General features: G+C 43.1%; 1 protein-coding gene and 1 long non-coding RNA gene across 2 annotated transcripts in view; both read left to right on the top strand.

Annotated features, from left to right (window-relative positions):
• The window catches only part of LOC127350631 (protein NLRC5-like), a 151,624-nt gene that overhangs the window by 131,112 nt on the left and 4,354 nt on the right, over positions 1-16,158 (top strand). Inside the window, exons 13-17 of the mRNA XM_051377445.1 lie at positions 362-535; positions 8,246-8,416; positions 9,247-9,420; positions 13,067-13,240; positions 13,887-14,063. Coding sequence (XP_051233405.1) covers positions 362-535; positions 8,246-8,416; positions 9,247-9,420; positions 13,067-13,240; positions 13,887-14,063 — 870 coding nt within the window. The remainder of the gene's footprint in view (positions 1-361; positions 536-8,245; positions 8,417-9,246; positions 9,421-13,066; positions 13,241-13,886; positions 14,064-16,158) is intronic.
• LOC127349792 (uncharacterized) lies at positions 724-7,808 on the top strand. Its single transcript, XR_007880414.1, has 2 exons — positions 724-1,063; positions 7,396-7,808. It is a non-coding gene; the product is annotated as an uncharacterized LOC127349792 (long non-coding RNA).

The raw sequence follows: 16,158 nt of genomic DNA, 5'->3' as shown, positions 1-16,158 counted from the left end.
CATTCTCACATCATTGTAAACTTTAGGATCTTGAGGAAATGAGTTTTCTTTGTTTTTGGCTGCACAACATGAGTTTGTATAGATGGAGCCACTGGTGGAGCTGGCAGAGGTTAAGAGCTGAAGTCACTACGTCTTTATTGAAGCAGCAGCACGTTGTCATTAATATTAATGAGAGCTCTTTTTCACTCTTTGTATTTTACAGTTTGCAACCTGCATCCTGTTGGGTTCAGGTGTTTGGAGTTTCCATTTTCTAAACTTGTACATTGTAAACCTTCTTCAGCTCTGAACAGATTATTAAACACTGAATGATTTCAAGCAGGAACATTGTCTTCTAAACTCACATCTTTTATTCTTTATTCAGATTTAGTTACTGCTGGTTGTCAGAGATCAGCTGTTCTTCTCTGGGCTCAGCTCTGAAGTCCAACCCCTCCCATCTGAGAGAGCTGGACCTGAATCACAACAATCTGAAGGATTTAGGAGTGAAGCTGCTGTGTGGTTTTCTGGAGAGTCCACACTGTAGACTGGAGACTCTGAGGTCAGTTCACTGACTCTCTGTTACTGTTGTAGATCTGATATCTTTCATTAACAATTGAACCTAATTTATGTTCGTACATAACGTACATCCATAAAGTTTAAACGTCCTTTTGTTCCTCTTTTGTAAATTGAACTAAACTTAATCTGCAGTCACAAAGAGTGGTCAGTGTCTCCCACATGATGATAGTTTATATATGGTGTGGAGGGTGACGGGGGTTGGGTGGGGGGTTAGTTTATCTATTGAAACTATCTTAAAAGACTTTGTTACATTACACCTTATTAGTTGTGTGCAAACTTCCCTGCTCTGCCGTGTACGGGAAGAGCCGATCGCAACCGGAAGGACCCGAGTTGTCCCGAAGGAACGTCAGAACCGTCCCGACGGCAGCTAAGTTACCTGTTGAGTGCTGCACACCTCCTTCTCTGTTACGAGAGCGTTGAGCAGAGCCAAATAACTTGTGTCCGTTGTGCGTGAGTGCAGAGTAAGTTTATATTCACTGTTTATTGTTATGTTAGCCGCTATGTTGTAAAGGTACTGACGCACACACGTTTTTTTTGTACATTAGATATATTACCAGAGTCTGGTTAATATGTTTGAATTCCCTTATATATATGTTCTAGACATATAATACTATTTCATTGTGTGTTTAATATTGCGTACGGGCTCTGCACCCGACGACATTTACGTTTAGTACAGTTGTTGTGTATGACAGTGTAATGATGTGGTCTGAGGCGCCCACGTGCGGCTATTACGGAGTGTCATTCCGACCTCATGTTATTTTACTGCATAGTACTCTGTATCTGTTTAGTTCACAGTCTTATTGCTTTATTTCGTCAAAATAATAATATATTTGCTGTTTATTTATTTTGTGTAATTCAGGAAACCACAACAAGACACATCCTGTACATTGTTCATGTGAGGAATTAATAAAGAAGGAAACCATAATTCTCTGGAGTAGCTGCAGTTTTTCTTACCGGAAACTAAGGCCAGACTGTGTACGCCAGCATCCAAATATATTCTACAAGTGGTCCTTCGAGCCGGATGTACACAAGCTGCGCCATGGCTACAAGCAGAGGATATTACGATGGGCAGCAGCCACCGAGTCCCCGTCCCAGCAGGGTGCGACGCATTCCCGGACATCTGGAAGACTACGAGCTCAGCTACCCGTTCCAACCCCTTCATCCCACCATGACAAGGACAGTGTCATTGATGACAACAACATATGTAGCAGCCCCCCAACATGGGAGGACTCCTTCCATATCCAGTGCCCACATATCAGTCCTACAAGAGCCCTGATGATAGACTTAAGTGCTTAGAGGCACGCTGGCAGACTATGAGACACCAAATGAGAGAGCTGCAAGCTGAAATGGACAATGTGAGGCTAACTCCTCACCCTCAGTTTGCCTATACTCAACCCACATATCGCTCACACCAAAATGCTGCAGATATGCCTCAGTACAGTAGCCTTCCCCATCTAGGGAGGATTAACATGTGTCCCAGTCCAACTAGGATGGCACAGTACCCATCTGCATCACATATTCCAGCCCCAATGGTGCCCCTCTCTCAAGATCAGGACACAGCTGCTGCCTCATCAATGCAAAACGCACTCTCTGCTGAACTGACAGAAGCTGTGGAACAAGATTCTGCTGCACAGCCGGTTGACGATGTGGAACAAGCTTCAGACGCTGAATCGATACTATCTGCTCCTATTTCACAAATGACACGAGTGGACTTCACAGCCTCTGTTCCATCAGCACCTATTGACCAGGTAATCCCTGTATCATGGGCCCTGCCTGCACAACCTGTGCCTCCAGTCAACATGATAGCACCAAATCCCTCTACCTCACTGGTGCCACCTGCAGTCTCCACAGTTCAAAGATATGGTCAGCCCAGACAGCTTGTGCAGGGAGAACTCAATGCCATCCTAAACGCTCCACCAGTGAAGGCCAGAGACTATCAAGGTATTGAAGATTTTGCAGCATCAGTTGGAACACTAGTGGGCAGGCTAAGCACAATGCAAGGTCCTTCATCTGCAGAGCTGCGGTGTGGTTCTCATGTTGACACACTGCTCACCAAGCTGCCTGCTAACTTCAGAGATGCCTTCGCTGAATACTGCTTCACTAGGGGAATTATCCAGAGTGGTAGCGAGAGGACATATACTCTTCCAGATCTGGCAGAGTGGCTTGAGAGGAAAGTCCAGACACTGCAGGTATCCCGTCGAATAGGTACACGTCCACCAGAATCCACACATGCTGACAGCAGGGAGTACAGATCAGTGAAGCAGCCAAGAGTGAAGTCTGCAACTATTCCACTCGGGAACCACCAGGGGGCTCAGCAACATAATCCAGCTCCTGCATCAATCCCTCCACCACAGTCTAAGAAGCGTGATAGGTTCAAGCCCTATTGCCCTTACTGTAACAACCAAGAACTCTACCTCAACGCATGCAGTGACTTTGCTAAGCTCACAAACAATACAAAGGCTGACTGGATAAAGGAGAAGAAAAGATGCTGGAGGTGTGGGAGAGGACACACATCTGACAACTGCACCTTAAAGAAGCCCTGTTCAACTTGTGGGGAACAACACTTATCTGTGCTCCATGATGTGGCTCAAATAGAGACTGTCCTGACAGTGAGTACATCCCCCAGCATGATTTACACAGACCAAATTAGCCATTCAGGTCGAGTGATGCTAAAGGTTGTTCCAGTACGCCTGCACAATGGGAAGAAAACACTCAGTACTTACGCTATTCTGGATGACGGATCTGAACGAACAATCATATTACCAGCTGCTGTGCATCACCTTGGTCTCAAAGGAAAGGAAGAAATCTTGTCCCTGAGGACAATTAGACAGGACAAGGTGCAGGTAAAGGGAGCTACAGTCTCACTCAAAGTGTCACCCCTGAAGAAGAAAGGGATGAAACATGACATCCAACATGCCTTCACAGCAGCAGAGCTGAATCTGGCTGAACAGTCATGTGCAGCTGAAAACCTGAAACGAAGCTACCAGCACTTGAGAGACATTCCACTGCTCTCCTACAATAAAGTCAAGCCTATGCTACTCATTGGTTCTGACAACCCTCACCTGATAACACCAGTATCCCCAGTCCGGTCTGGCCCAATCGGTGGACCTGTAGCTGTGTGCACGGTTCTGGGATGGGCTGTGCAGGGACCTGCCACCTTCCTGCAGCATTCATCAGGTGAGAACAGCTGTCTTCATTCTTCATTCCTCTCCCCTTCTGAAGAACTACATCAAAATGTTGAAAGACTTTGGAAGCTAGACACATTGCCATTCAGAAACAGTAAGGAGGTGATCCGCTCTGGCGAGGATAAAGCAGCTATGGAACAACTGGAGCAAAAGACCATCAGAGTCACAGTAGACGGTGTGTCCCGCTATGCTACTCCATTGTTGCGTAAACCAAATGCACCCGCGCTCCATGCTCCACCCACGGCCGTGATGGCTCTCCTCAGAGCAACAGAGCGCCGCCTTGCTACTAACCCTGAACAATCTTCAGTGTATAATGAGGGAGATACACAAATTGGAGAAGGCTGGATATGCTGTCAAGATCAACGCTGATAAGGTGAGCAGGTCAAGAGAGTCCTGGTTCCTCCCTCACCATCTTGTTTATCATAATGGTAAAGCAAGAGTTGTCTTCAACTGTTCATTCAACTATCAACAAGCCTGCCTCAATAACAACCTGCTTCCTGGTCCTACCTTGAGTGCACCAGTGCTTGGTGTACTACTGAGGTTCAGAGAACAAGCTGTGGCCATCAGTGGAGATATCCGCGGCATGTTCCATCAGGTGCGTCTCCTCCCTGAAGACCAGCCACTCCTTCGCTTCCTGTGGCGTGATGGTGAGAAAGAGCACAGCCCAGATGTCTACGAGTGGCGTGTTTTGCCATTTGGGACGACCTGTAGCCCATGCTGTGCAACCTATGCTTTGCAGCGTCATGTGCAAGATCACAGTGAGGGCAATGAAGACGTGGTCCAATCTGTGCTGCAATCATTTTATGTAGACAATTGTCTCCTGTCTCTGCCGTCTCCGGATCAAGCCAGACAGCTCATTGACAAGATGAGAGCTCTCCTTGCCAGTGGAGGTTTTGATATGAGACAGTGGTCCAGCAACATGCCTGAGGTTATTGCACATCTACCTCCCGAAGCCAAATCAGCAGGATGTGAGTTATGGCTGACTGCAAATAAGACCGACCCACAGGAGTCAACACTCGGTCTCCTGTGGCGCTGCAGACCTGACACTCTTGGATACAAACACCGAACCATCCCAGCGACCGACCCGACCATGAGATATGTATACCGGGTTCTAGCCAGTCAATACGACCCTCTGGGCTACATCATACCGTATACCACACGTGCCAAGGTCATAGTTCAAGCCCTATGGAGACAAGAAAGAGGATGGGATGAGCCCATTGTGGACCGTCTCCTCCCTGTATGGCAAGCGTGGGAGAACGAGCTCCCCCAGCTTCAATACGTCACACTGCCACGTTGCTACACCGCTAACGTTCCTACTGACACTCCTGTTGAACTACACATCTTCTGCGACCCCTCAGAGAAAGCCTATGGTGCTGTAGCATACATGAGGGTTGAAGACAGTGAAGGAAAGGTACAGGTGGCATTTGTGATGGCAAGGTCTCGTGTAGCACCGAAGAAACAATTATCAATACCTCGTCTCGAGCTGTGTGCGGCCCTGTCAGGCGCACAGTTAGCCAAGGTCTTACACACAGAGTTGACACTACCAGTAAATAAAACAATACTGTGGACTGATTCCACGACTGTTTTACACTGGATCCAGTCTGAATCTCAGCAGTACAAGGTGTTTGTGGGGACACGGATAGCAGAGATCCAAGAGCTAGTTGGAGCAGACAAATGGAGACATGTTCCCTCGGAAGAGAATCCTGCTGACGATATCACCCGTGGGAAATCCCTGGCGGAACTAGTAAAGCCAAATCGCTGGACATGTGGTCCGACCCTTCTCCACCAGCCTCAAGCCGAGTGGCCAACTGATCCTGCTGTAAGTTACACACCTACACCAGCTGAAGAAACACGTGATACCATCTTCTGTGGTAATATCACAGTAAGCAGCCTTCCAGTCCCAGATGTAACTCAGGTGAACTCCTGGTCAGAACTGGTAGGTGCCACATTCCAGTCCCTACACGGGGCGGCTGCTCCTCCCATGACTGCAGCCGACAGAGTCAATACAGAAGTTGTCATCTTGAAGAGAGCACAACAGGAGTGTTTCCCGGCGGAGTTTACTGCCCTGCAAGCTGGTAAACCTCTCAGCTCTAATAGCAGCTTGCTGTCTCTATCCCCTGTCTACGACGAAAATGTGGAGTTGATAAGGGTCGGAGGTCGACTTCGAAAGGCAGAGAATCTAGGGGGAGGACACCATCCATCCTATCATCCTGGCACCAAACCACCATGTCACGCGGTTGCTCATACAGGATTATGACAACCGGTTGCTTCATGCAGGTCCTGACCGTGTATTTGCAGAAATAAGGAGGACATACTGGATTATTCATGGATGTCAAGCTGTCAAGAAACATCAGCATAGCTGCACAGAGTGCCGCAAATGGCGCAGCAAACCTGTCATTCCCCAGATGGCCGACCTGCCAGTTGCACGGTTGCGCATCAACCAACCGCCATACTGGTCTACCGGCGTGGATTGTTTCGGCCCGTACACCATCAAAATAGGCCGCAGACATGAGAAGAGGTGGGGTATTGTCTTTAAATGCCTCACCACTCGGTGTGTGCATCTGGACCTTTTGTGCTGCATGGACACTGACTCCTTTTTGCTCGCCTTACGGCGCTTTGTGACAAGAAGAGGGAAGCCGTTTGAGATTCTCTGTGACCGAGGCACTAATTTCCGGGGAGGAGACAGAGAGCTGCAAGAAGCCTTCGCCGCACTTGAGCCATCACTAAAGGATCAGCTTGCTGAGCAGAGCATCAACTTCCGATTCAATCCACCATTAGCACCTCATTTTGGCGGTGTTTGGGAGAGAGAGATCAAATCTGTTAAAGCATCCCTGCAAGTAGTCTTGAAAGACCAAGTGCTCCCAGAGGAAGTCCTCATGACGGTCCTGATAGAAGTTGAGGGTATTCTTAACTCAAAGCCCCTTCGTTATGCTACATCAGACATCGCAGATCCTGACCCCATAACGCCAAATCTCCTACTCATGGGGCGGCGGGATGCATCACTACCACAAGTCGTGTATCACAACAGTGACCTGCTTGGACGTCGTCGCTGGAAACACAGCCAGGTGCTGGCAGATCACTTCTGGCTCCAGTTCACAAGGAACTATCTCCCCAACCTTCAACATCGTCGGAAGTGGCATAGTTCTACTGTGGACCTCACTCCAGATCAGGTGGTCATGATCATTGACCCACAGCTGCCAAGAGCACTGTGGCCAGTTGGACGAGTCACCAAAGTCATCCCCAGTGATGACGGCCGGATACGCACAGCTGAGGTGAACATTAAAGGGTCTACATACACACGGCCAGTGGCTAAACTCATCCTCTGCCAGAAATGCCAGAGGACTGAGACTGATCTTACAACACAGCAGGGACCTTTGTGAAACTGCAAATTCACTAGGTGAATTTGGGGGCGGCTGTGCAAACTTCCCCTGCTCTGCCGTGTACGGGAAGAGCCGATCGCAACCGGAAGGACCCGAGTTGTCCCGAAGGAACGTCAGAACCGTCCCGACGGCAGCTAAGTTACCTGTTGAGTGCTGCACACCTCCTTCTCTGTTACGAGAGCGTTGAGCAGAGCCAAATAACTTGTGTCCGTTGTGCGTGAGTGTAGAGTAAGTTTATATTCACTGTTTATTGTTATGTTAGCCGCTATGTTGTAAAGGTACTGACGCACACACGGTTTTTTGTACATTAGATATATTACCAGAGTCTGGTTAATATGTTTGAATTCCCTTATATATATGTTCTAGACATATAATACTATTTCATTGTGTGTTTAATATTGCGTACGGGCTCTGCACCCGACGACATTTACGTTTAGTACAGTTGTTGTGTATGACATTGTAATGATGTAGTCTGAGGCGCCCACGTGCGGCTATTACGGAGTGTCATTCCGACCTCATGTTATTTTACTGCATAGTACTCTGTATCTGTTTAGTTCACAGTCTTATTGCTTTATTTTGTTAAAATAATAATATATTTGCTGTTTATTTATTTTGTGTAATTCAGGAAACCACAACAAGACACATCCTGTACATTGTTCATGTGAGGAATTAATAAAGAAGGAAACCATAATTCTCTGGAGTAGCTGCAGTTTTTCTTACCGGAAACTAAGGCCAGACTGTGTACGCCAGCATCCAAATATATTCTACAAGTTGTATATCTTTTGTTATTGACTTATTTCATTACTTAACTCTGGTTTTGTGGTTTTTGTTATTGGCTGCTCAACATGAGTTTGTATAGATGGAGCCACTGGTGGAGCTGGCAGAGGTTAAGAGCTGAAGTCACTACGTCTTTATTGAAGCAGCAGCACGTTGTCATTAATATTAATGAGAGCTCTTTGTATTTTACAGTTTGCAACCTGCATCCTGTTGGGTTCAGGTGTTTGGAGTTTCCATTTTCTAAACTTGTACATTGTAAACCTTCTTCAGCTCTGAACAGATTATTAAACACTGAATGATTTCAAGCAGGAACATTGTCTTCTAAGCTCACATCTTTTATTCTTTATTCAGATTGAGTGGCTGCAGTTTGTCAGAGATCAGCTGTTCTCTGGTCTCAGCTCTGAAGTCCAACCCCTCCCATCTGAGAGAGCTGGACCTGAGTAACAACACTCTGCAGGATTCAGGAGTGAAGCTGCTGTGTGGTTTTCTGGAGAGTCCACACTGTAGACTGGAGACTCTGAGGTCAGACACCATTGTTTATTTCTGTGCTGAGATGAATGTGATGTTAAGTTGTGCTGACAGTAAAGTGCAGACATAAGGCTGATATTATACTGATCCACACTGAGTATCTTAATGCTAAAGGCTGTTTTCTTCTTCTGTGGTTTAGTCCATTGACTGTGGCAGAGCAATGTTGAGCTCCACATTTAAAACCTTCATATAACAAGAAGAATCTACACTGAATAATTCACTCTTTATTTCCATTTTATAATCCCCATCATGGGTTTTAAAATAAATGACAACAAATAAATAATCTCTATTTCAACTATCAGACAATAATAACTATATTCAGTATTTTATTTTCCAGCATTTTGCTTCTACTGACTGAATAGTTTAAACTGAACCTGATTTTATGACTCCACTATTCCTTAGAGAAATTTTGTAGATGTCTTTTGTTCACATTTCCCCAAAATTCTTTCTGACATCTTTGTAAACTTTAGGATCTTGAGTGGAACCTTCAATCAGTTTCTGTGGGTTTTTTTTTGTGTTTGGCTGCACAACATGAGTTTGTATAGATGGAGCCACTGGTGGAGCTGGCAGATGTTAAGAGCTGAAGTCACTACGTCTTTATTGAAGCAGCAGCACGTTGTCATTAATATTAATGAGAGCTCTTTTTCACTCTTTGTATTTTACAGTTTGCAACCTGCATCCTGTTGGGTTCAGGTGTTTGGAGTTTCCATTTTCTAAACTTGTACATTGTAAACCTTCTTCAGCTCTGAACAGATTATTAAACACTGAATGATTTCAAGCAGGAACATTGTCTTCTAAACTCACATCTTTTATTCTTTATTCAGATTGAGGGACTGCAGGTTGTCAGAGATCAGCTGTTCTTCTCTGGTCTCAGCTCTGAAGTCCAACCCCTCCCATCTGAGAGAGCTGGACCTGAGTGACAACAACCTGAAGGATTCAGGAGTGAAGCTGCTGTGTGGTTTTCTGGAGAGTCCACACTGTAGACTGGAGACTCTGAGGTCAGTTCACTGACTCTCTGTTACTGTTGTAGATCTGATATCTTTCATTAACAGTTGAACCTAATTTATGTTCGTACATAACTTATATCCATAAAGTTTAAATGTCCTTTTGTTAGTTGAACTAAACTTAATCTGCAGTCACAAAGAGTTGTCAGTGTCTCCCACAGGATGATAGTTTATATATGGTGTGGAGGGTGACGGGGGTGGGTGGGGGTTAGTTTATCTATTGAAAGTATCTGAAAGACTCGGTCACATTACACCTTATTAGTTGTATATCTTTTGTTTTTGACTTATTTCATTACTTAACTCTCTGAATACTTTAATCACCTTGCTTTTCTCTTCAGTAATGTTACTGTTTTCCACACACACCAGCCTGCCCCGCCTCTTTCTGTCTCTCTGTTTGTGTCTCTGTTGACTTTCTTCAGCTGTAATATTATTTATAAAGTCACCTGAAAAAAAACCTGAGATTGCGTTTTAATAACAGCAGGTGAGCCGCGTGTGAAGGAGGCTCGTTGTTAATGAGGGAGCCAATCATAATGATGGAAAACAGCGAGGTTACCAGTGACACTGGCTCCAACTGATGAGTTCACTGCTGTTCACTGTTACTTTACCTGGTCTGTGCTGGTAAAACAAACTGTATCTGCTCCAGAGAGTGTCTGTCTGTCTGTCTGTCTGTCTGTCTGTCTGTCTGTCTGTCTGTCTGTACAGGAGGGACACAGTAAGGCAGATTGTCCACTAGATCATCAATCAAAGATATTTGTACTGTGAGTGAGAGATTCTTTGCTGAAGCAACGGCACAAACACAATGTTAGAGAGAAGTGTAAAAATATTTCTGGTTCAATATGAAACTACAGCGAGGGAAATGATACCATGGTGGGGCGCCATAGTTTAACTAATTAATGGGAAACACTGTTTGTTCCAGAAACTGTAGAAAATGTCCACTGTTAGTTGTTAAAGTAAATGAATGTTTATCATTGTTGGTTAATGGTCACATCTGGATACAGAAGATCCTCTGAACTAATATTTGTTTACATTGATCAACTTTACTGAAGGAGAAATATTTCTTTGCTTTCTGTTCATTTCAATGTTTTTTCACAATTAAGGTCGATCATTGATATTGATATTTCCAAATGCAGCATTTTAAAGGATCAATATAGTGTGTTATTGATCAGTGTTGACATGAATAGCTGTATGAATGTTGTTCTGACATTTGGATGATGTCTGTAGAAGGCTGACATTATGATGGAGTCTCTGTTGAAGTACACAGGATTTATTGTTTTGTTGTTTTTTACTGTGGTATCGAATTAATATTTCAGGTATTGTGACATCCCTAGTGGCAGAGCAATGTTGATCTCCACATTTAAAACCTTCATATAACAAGAAGAATCTACACTGAATAATTCACTCTGTATTTCCATCTAATATTCCCCATCATGGGTTTTGAAATAAATGATGACAATAAATAAATAATCTCTATTTCAACTATCAGACAATAATAACTATATTCAGTATTTTATCTTCCAGCATTTTGCTTCTACTGACTGAATAGAACAGTTTGTATAGATGGAGCCACTGGTGGAGAACCTTTGAACCTGTGACCCTGCTGTTTGTGCATGAGATTGTGGGTCATTTGAAGCCCTCAGGGTCTCCGAATGATACTGTCCCGCCCCGGTTATTCAAGGAGGTTTTTCCCACTATTGGGCCATCATGTCTCACAGTTATTAATAGCAGTCTGTCCTCTGGAGTAGTCCCTGTAAATCTTAAACATGCAGTTGTGCAGCCTTCATTAAAAAAACCTGGGCTGGATCCTAATGTTTTGGCAAATTTCAGGCCTATATCCAAATTGCCTTTCTTCTCTAAAATCTTAGAGAAGATTGTTTATTCCCAGCTCATGGACTTTTTAAATGAACACAATATTCTTGAGACTTTCCAATCCGGTTTTAAAACATTGCACAGCACAGAATCAGCGCTTTTAAGAGTTTTTAATGATATCTTTTTAGCTACTGACTCTGGACACTGTGTTGTCCTTGTACTTTTAGAATTGACTGCAGTATTTGATACAGTGGATCATGAAATCCTGATCGCTCGTTTGGAGCAGTGGGTGGGCATCAGTGGCTCAGCACTGGAATGGTTCAGGTCCTACCTGTCACATCGGACTTTCTGTGTCAGCCTTGATGACTCTGTGTCCTCCACTGCTCCTCTCTCATGTGGGGTCCCACAGGGCTCTGTGCTTGGCCCTCTTTTATTTTCTCTTTATCTACTCCCACTTGGTTCCATTCTCAGGAAACATGGCATTTCTTTTCACTGTTATGCGGATGACAGCCAGATCTATATCCCCCTCAAAAATCAGAATCCTACTCTGTTGACCCACTGCTAAAGTGCTTACACGACCTTAAAACTTGGATGTCTTTGAATTTTCTGAATTTTAATGAAAAAAAGACAGAAGTAATGGTCTTTGGTGGCACTTCTGTGACCCCCCCAGTTGATCTGGGTTCTTTAGCGCAATATCGCAAACCAATTGCAAAAAATCTTGGGGTAAAAGTTGACACAGACCTTAAATTTGACAGCCAGATTAAAGCTGTGGTAAAGTCTAGCTTTTTCCAGTTAAGGCAGCTGGCAAAAATCAAATCAGTCCTTCAGAGACAGCACTTTGAGACAGTAATCCACGCCTTTGTGACCACTCGGCTGGATTACTGTAATGCACTTTATATGGGGGTTAGTGGGTCCTCCATTTCTCGTCTTCAACTGGTACAAAATGCTGCTGCACGTCTTTTAACTGGCACACGCAAGTATGAGCACATTTCACCTATTTTAGCTTCACTCCACTGGTTGCCCGTCCATTTTAGGATTCATTTTAAAATTCTTTTATTTGCTTTTAAAGCTTTGAATGGCCTTGCCCCTTCTTACCTCTCTGAGCTGCTGCACCCCTACACTCCCAGCCGTTCTCTCAGGTCAGCTGACCAGCTGCTCCTGACAGTGCCTAAAGCTAGGCTTAAGCTCAGAGGGGAACGAGCGTTTGCCGTTGCAGCTCCAAAACTTTGGAATGGATTGCCGCTGCACATTAGACAGGCCACCTCTCTGTCTCATTTTAAAACTCTTCTTAAAACCCACCTCTTCTCTTCGGCTTTTGATACCATGTAGAGCGTTGATTCTATGTGTACACATGCATATTTTTATCTTGTGTGGGCAGTGCTTTTTATTTATTTCTGTTATTTATTTTACTTATTTTATTTTATTTTATTTTATTGCTTTTATCTTTTATTGTGTATCTTCGATTGTGTTATTTATTTATTCTGTATATCTTTTTGTGCAGCACTTTGGAAACCTTGTGTTTGTTAAATTCGTGCTATATAAATAAAGTGGATTGGATTGGATTGGATTGGAGCTGGCAGAGGTTAAGAGCTGAAGTCACTACGTCTTTATTGAAGCAGCAGCACGTTGTCATTAATATTAATGAGAGCTCTTTTTACCTCTTTGTATTTTACAGTTTGCAACCTGCATCCTGTTGGGTTCAGGTGTTTGGAGTTTCCATTTTCTAAACTTGTACATTGTAAACCTTCTTCAGCTCTGAACAGATTATTAAACACTGAATGATTTCAAGCAGGAACATTGTCTTCTAAACTCACATCTTTTATTCTTTATTCAGATTTAGTTACTGCTGGTTTTCAGAGATCAGCTGTTCTTCTCTGGTCTCAGCTCTGAAGTCCAACCCCTCCCATCTGAGAGAGCTGGACCTGAGTGACAACAAGCTGAAGGATTCAGGAGTGAAGCTGCTGTGTGGTTTTCTGGAGAGTCCACACTGTAGACTGGAGACTCTGAGGTCAGTTCACTGACTCTCTGTTACTGTTGTAGATCTGATATCTTTCATTAACGATTGAACCTAATTTATGTTCGTACATAACTTATATCCATAAAGTTTAAATGTCTTTTTGTTCCTCTTTTGTAAATTGAACTAAACTTAATCTGCAGTCACGAAGAGTTGTCAGTGTCTCCCACAGGATGATAGTTTATATATGGTGTGGAGGGTGACGGGGGTGGGTGGGGGTTAGTTTATCTATTGAAACTATCTTAAAAGACTTTGTTACATTACACCTTATTAGTTGTATATCTTTTGTTATTGACCTATTTCATTACTTAACTCTGGTTTTGTGGTTTTTGTGTTTGGCTGCACAACATGAGTTTGTATAGATGGAGCCACTGGTGGAGCTGCAGAGGTTCAGAGCTGAAGTCACTACGTCTTTATTGAAGCAGCAGCACGTTGTCATTAATATTAATGAGAGCTCTTTTTCACTCTTTGTATTTTACAGTTTGCAACCTGCATCCTGTTGGGTTCAGGTGTTTGGAGTTTCCATTTTCTAAACTTGTACATTGTAAACCTTCTTCAGCTCTGAACAGATTATTAAACACTGAATGATTTCAAGCAGGAACATTGTCTTCTAAACTCACATCTTTTATTCTTTATTCAGATTGAGTGGCTGCAGGTTGTCAGAGATCAGCTGTTCTTCTCTGGTCTCAGCTCTGAAGTCCAACCCCTCCCATCTGAGAGAGCTGGACCTGAGTAACAACGACAACCTGCAGGATTCAGGAGTGAAGCTGCTGTGTGGTTTTCTGGAGAGTCCACACTGTAGACTGGAGACTCTGAGGTCAGTTCACTGACTCTCTGTTACTGTTGTAGATCTGATATCTTTCATTAACGATTGAACCTAATTTATGTTCGTACATAACGTACATCCATAAAGTTTAAATGTCCTTTTGTTCCTCTTTTGTTAGTTGAACTAAACTTAATCTGCAGTCACAAAGAGTTGTCAGTGTCTGTGTGGGAGTTAGTGTATCTATTGAAAATATCTGAAAGACTTTGTTACATTACACCTTATTAGTTGTATATCTTTTTTGTTTTTGAATTATTTCATTACTTAACTCTCTGAATACTTTAATCACCTTGCTTTTCTCTTCAGTAATGTCTCATAACCCGGCTCCTAGGCTATGACAAATTTGGCATACAACTGAGGTTATAAGTACAACAGTGAAGTGTGTCAGTCAGTAACATCAGTAATGTAAATGTGGATGTGTGAGCAATATGAGGTGTAAATGTTGTAAAGTGAAACCAAATCAGAAATCAAACAAAGAGAATGTGCTGCTGCTCCTGGCGGGGATGCAGCCGCATGCGCGCGAGAGAGAGAGAGAGAGAGAGAGAGAGAGAGAGAGAGAGAGAGCAAAGTTTAGACAGGGTTTTTATCTGTCTCTGTACTCTGCTCATGGTACCTTCAAGGACACATAGGAAAAACAATAACTGGTCAACCACATCAGCACATCAACATTAGATAGGGACCGTCACAAATGTTACTGTTTTCCACACACACCTACTCTGGTGTCTCTCTCACACATCAGCCTGCCCCGCCTCTTCCTGTCTCTGTTTGTGTCTCTGTTGACTATCTTCAGCTGTAACTTTTATAAAGTCGCCCAAAAAACACCTGAGATTGCGTTTTAATAACAGCAGGTGAGACGCGTGTGAAGGAGGCTCGTTGTTAATGAGGGAGCCAATCATAATGATGGAAAACAGCGAGGTTACCAGTGACACTGGCTCCAACTGATGAGTTCACTGCTGTTCAATGTTACTTTACCTGGTCTGTGCTGGTAAAACAAACTGTATCTGCTCCAGACAGTGTCTGTCTGTCTGTCTGTCTGTCTGTCTGTCTGTCTGTCTGTACAGGAGGGACACAGTGAGGCAGATTGTCCACTAGTTCATCAATCAAAGATATTTGTACTGTGAGTGAGAGATTCTTTGCTGAAGCAACGGCACAAACACAATGTTAGAGAGAAGTGTAAAAATATTTCTGGTTCAATATGAAACTACAGCGAGGGAAATGATACCATGGTGGGGCGCCATAGTTTAACTAATTAATGGGAAACACTGTTTGTTCCAGAAACTGTAGAAAATGTCCGCTGTTAGTTGTTAAAGTAAATGAATGTTTATCATTGTTGGTAAATGGTCACATCTGGATACAGAAGATCCTCTGAACTAATATTTGTTTACATTGATCAACTTTACTGAAGGAGAAATATTTCTTTGCTTTCTGTTCATTTCAATGTGTTTTTAATAACAATGTCTGATCATTGATATTGATATTTCCATATGCAACTGTTTAAAGGATCAATATAGTGTGTTATTGATCAGTGTTGACATGAATAGCTGTATGAATGTTGTTCTGACATTTGGATGATGTCTGTAGAAGGCTGACATTATGATGGAGTCTCTGTTGAAGTACACAGGATTTATTGTTTTGTTGTTTTTTACTGTGGTATCGAATTAATATTTCAGGTATTGTGACATCCCTAGTGGCAGAGCAATGTTGATCTCCACATTTAAAACCTTCATAGAACAAGAAGAATTTACACTGAATAATTCACCCTGTATTTTATCTTATATTCCACATCATGGGTTTTAAAATAAATGATGACAATAAATAAATAATCTCTATTTCAACTATCAGACAATAATAACTATATTCAGTATTTTATTTTCCAGCATTTTGCTTCTACTGACTGAATAGTTTAAACTGAAGCTGATTTTATGACTCCACTATTCCTTCAAGAAATATTGTATCTGTCTTTTGTTCACATTTCCCCAAAATTCTTTCTGACATCTTTGTAAACTTTAGGATCTTGAGTGGAACCTTCAATCAGTTTCTGTGGGTTTTTCTTTGTGTTTGGCTGCACAACATGAGTTTGTATAGATGG

Source organism: Dicentrarchus labrax, unplaced genomic scaffold, assembly GCF_905237075.1.
Source record: "Dicentrarchus labrax unplaced genomic scaffold, dlabrax2021, whole genome shotgun sequence".
NCBI lineage: Eukaryota > Metazoa > Chordata > Actinopteri > Moronidae > Dicentrarchus > Dicentrarchus labrax.
This window is presented reverse-complemented; position numbering and strand designations above follow the sequence as displayed.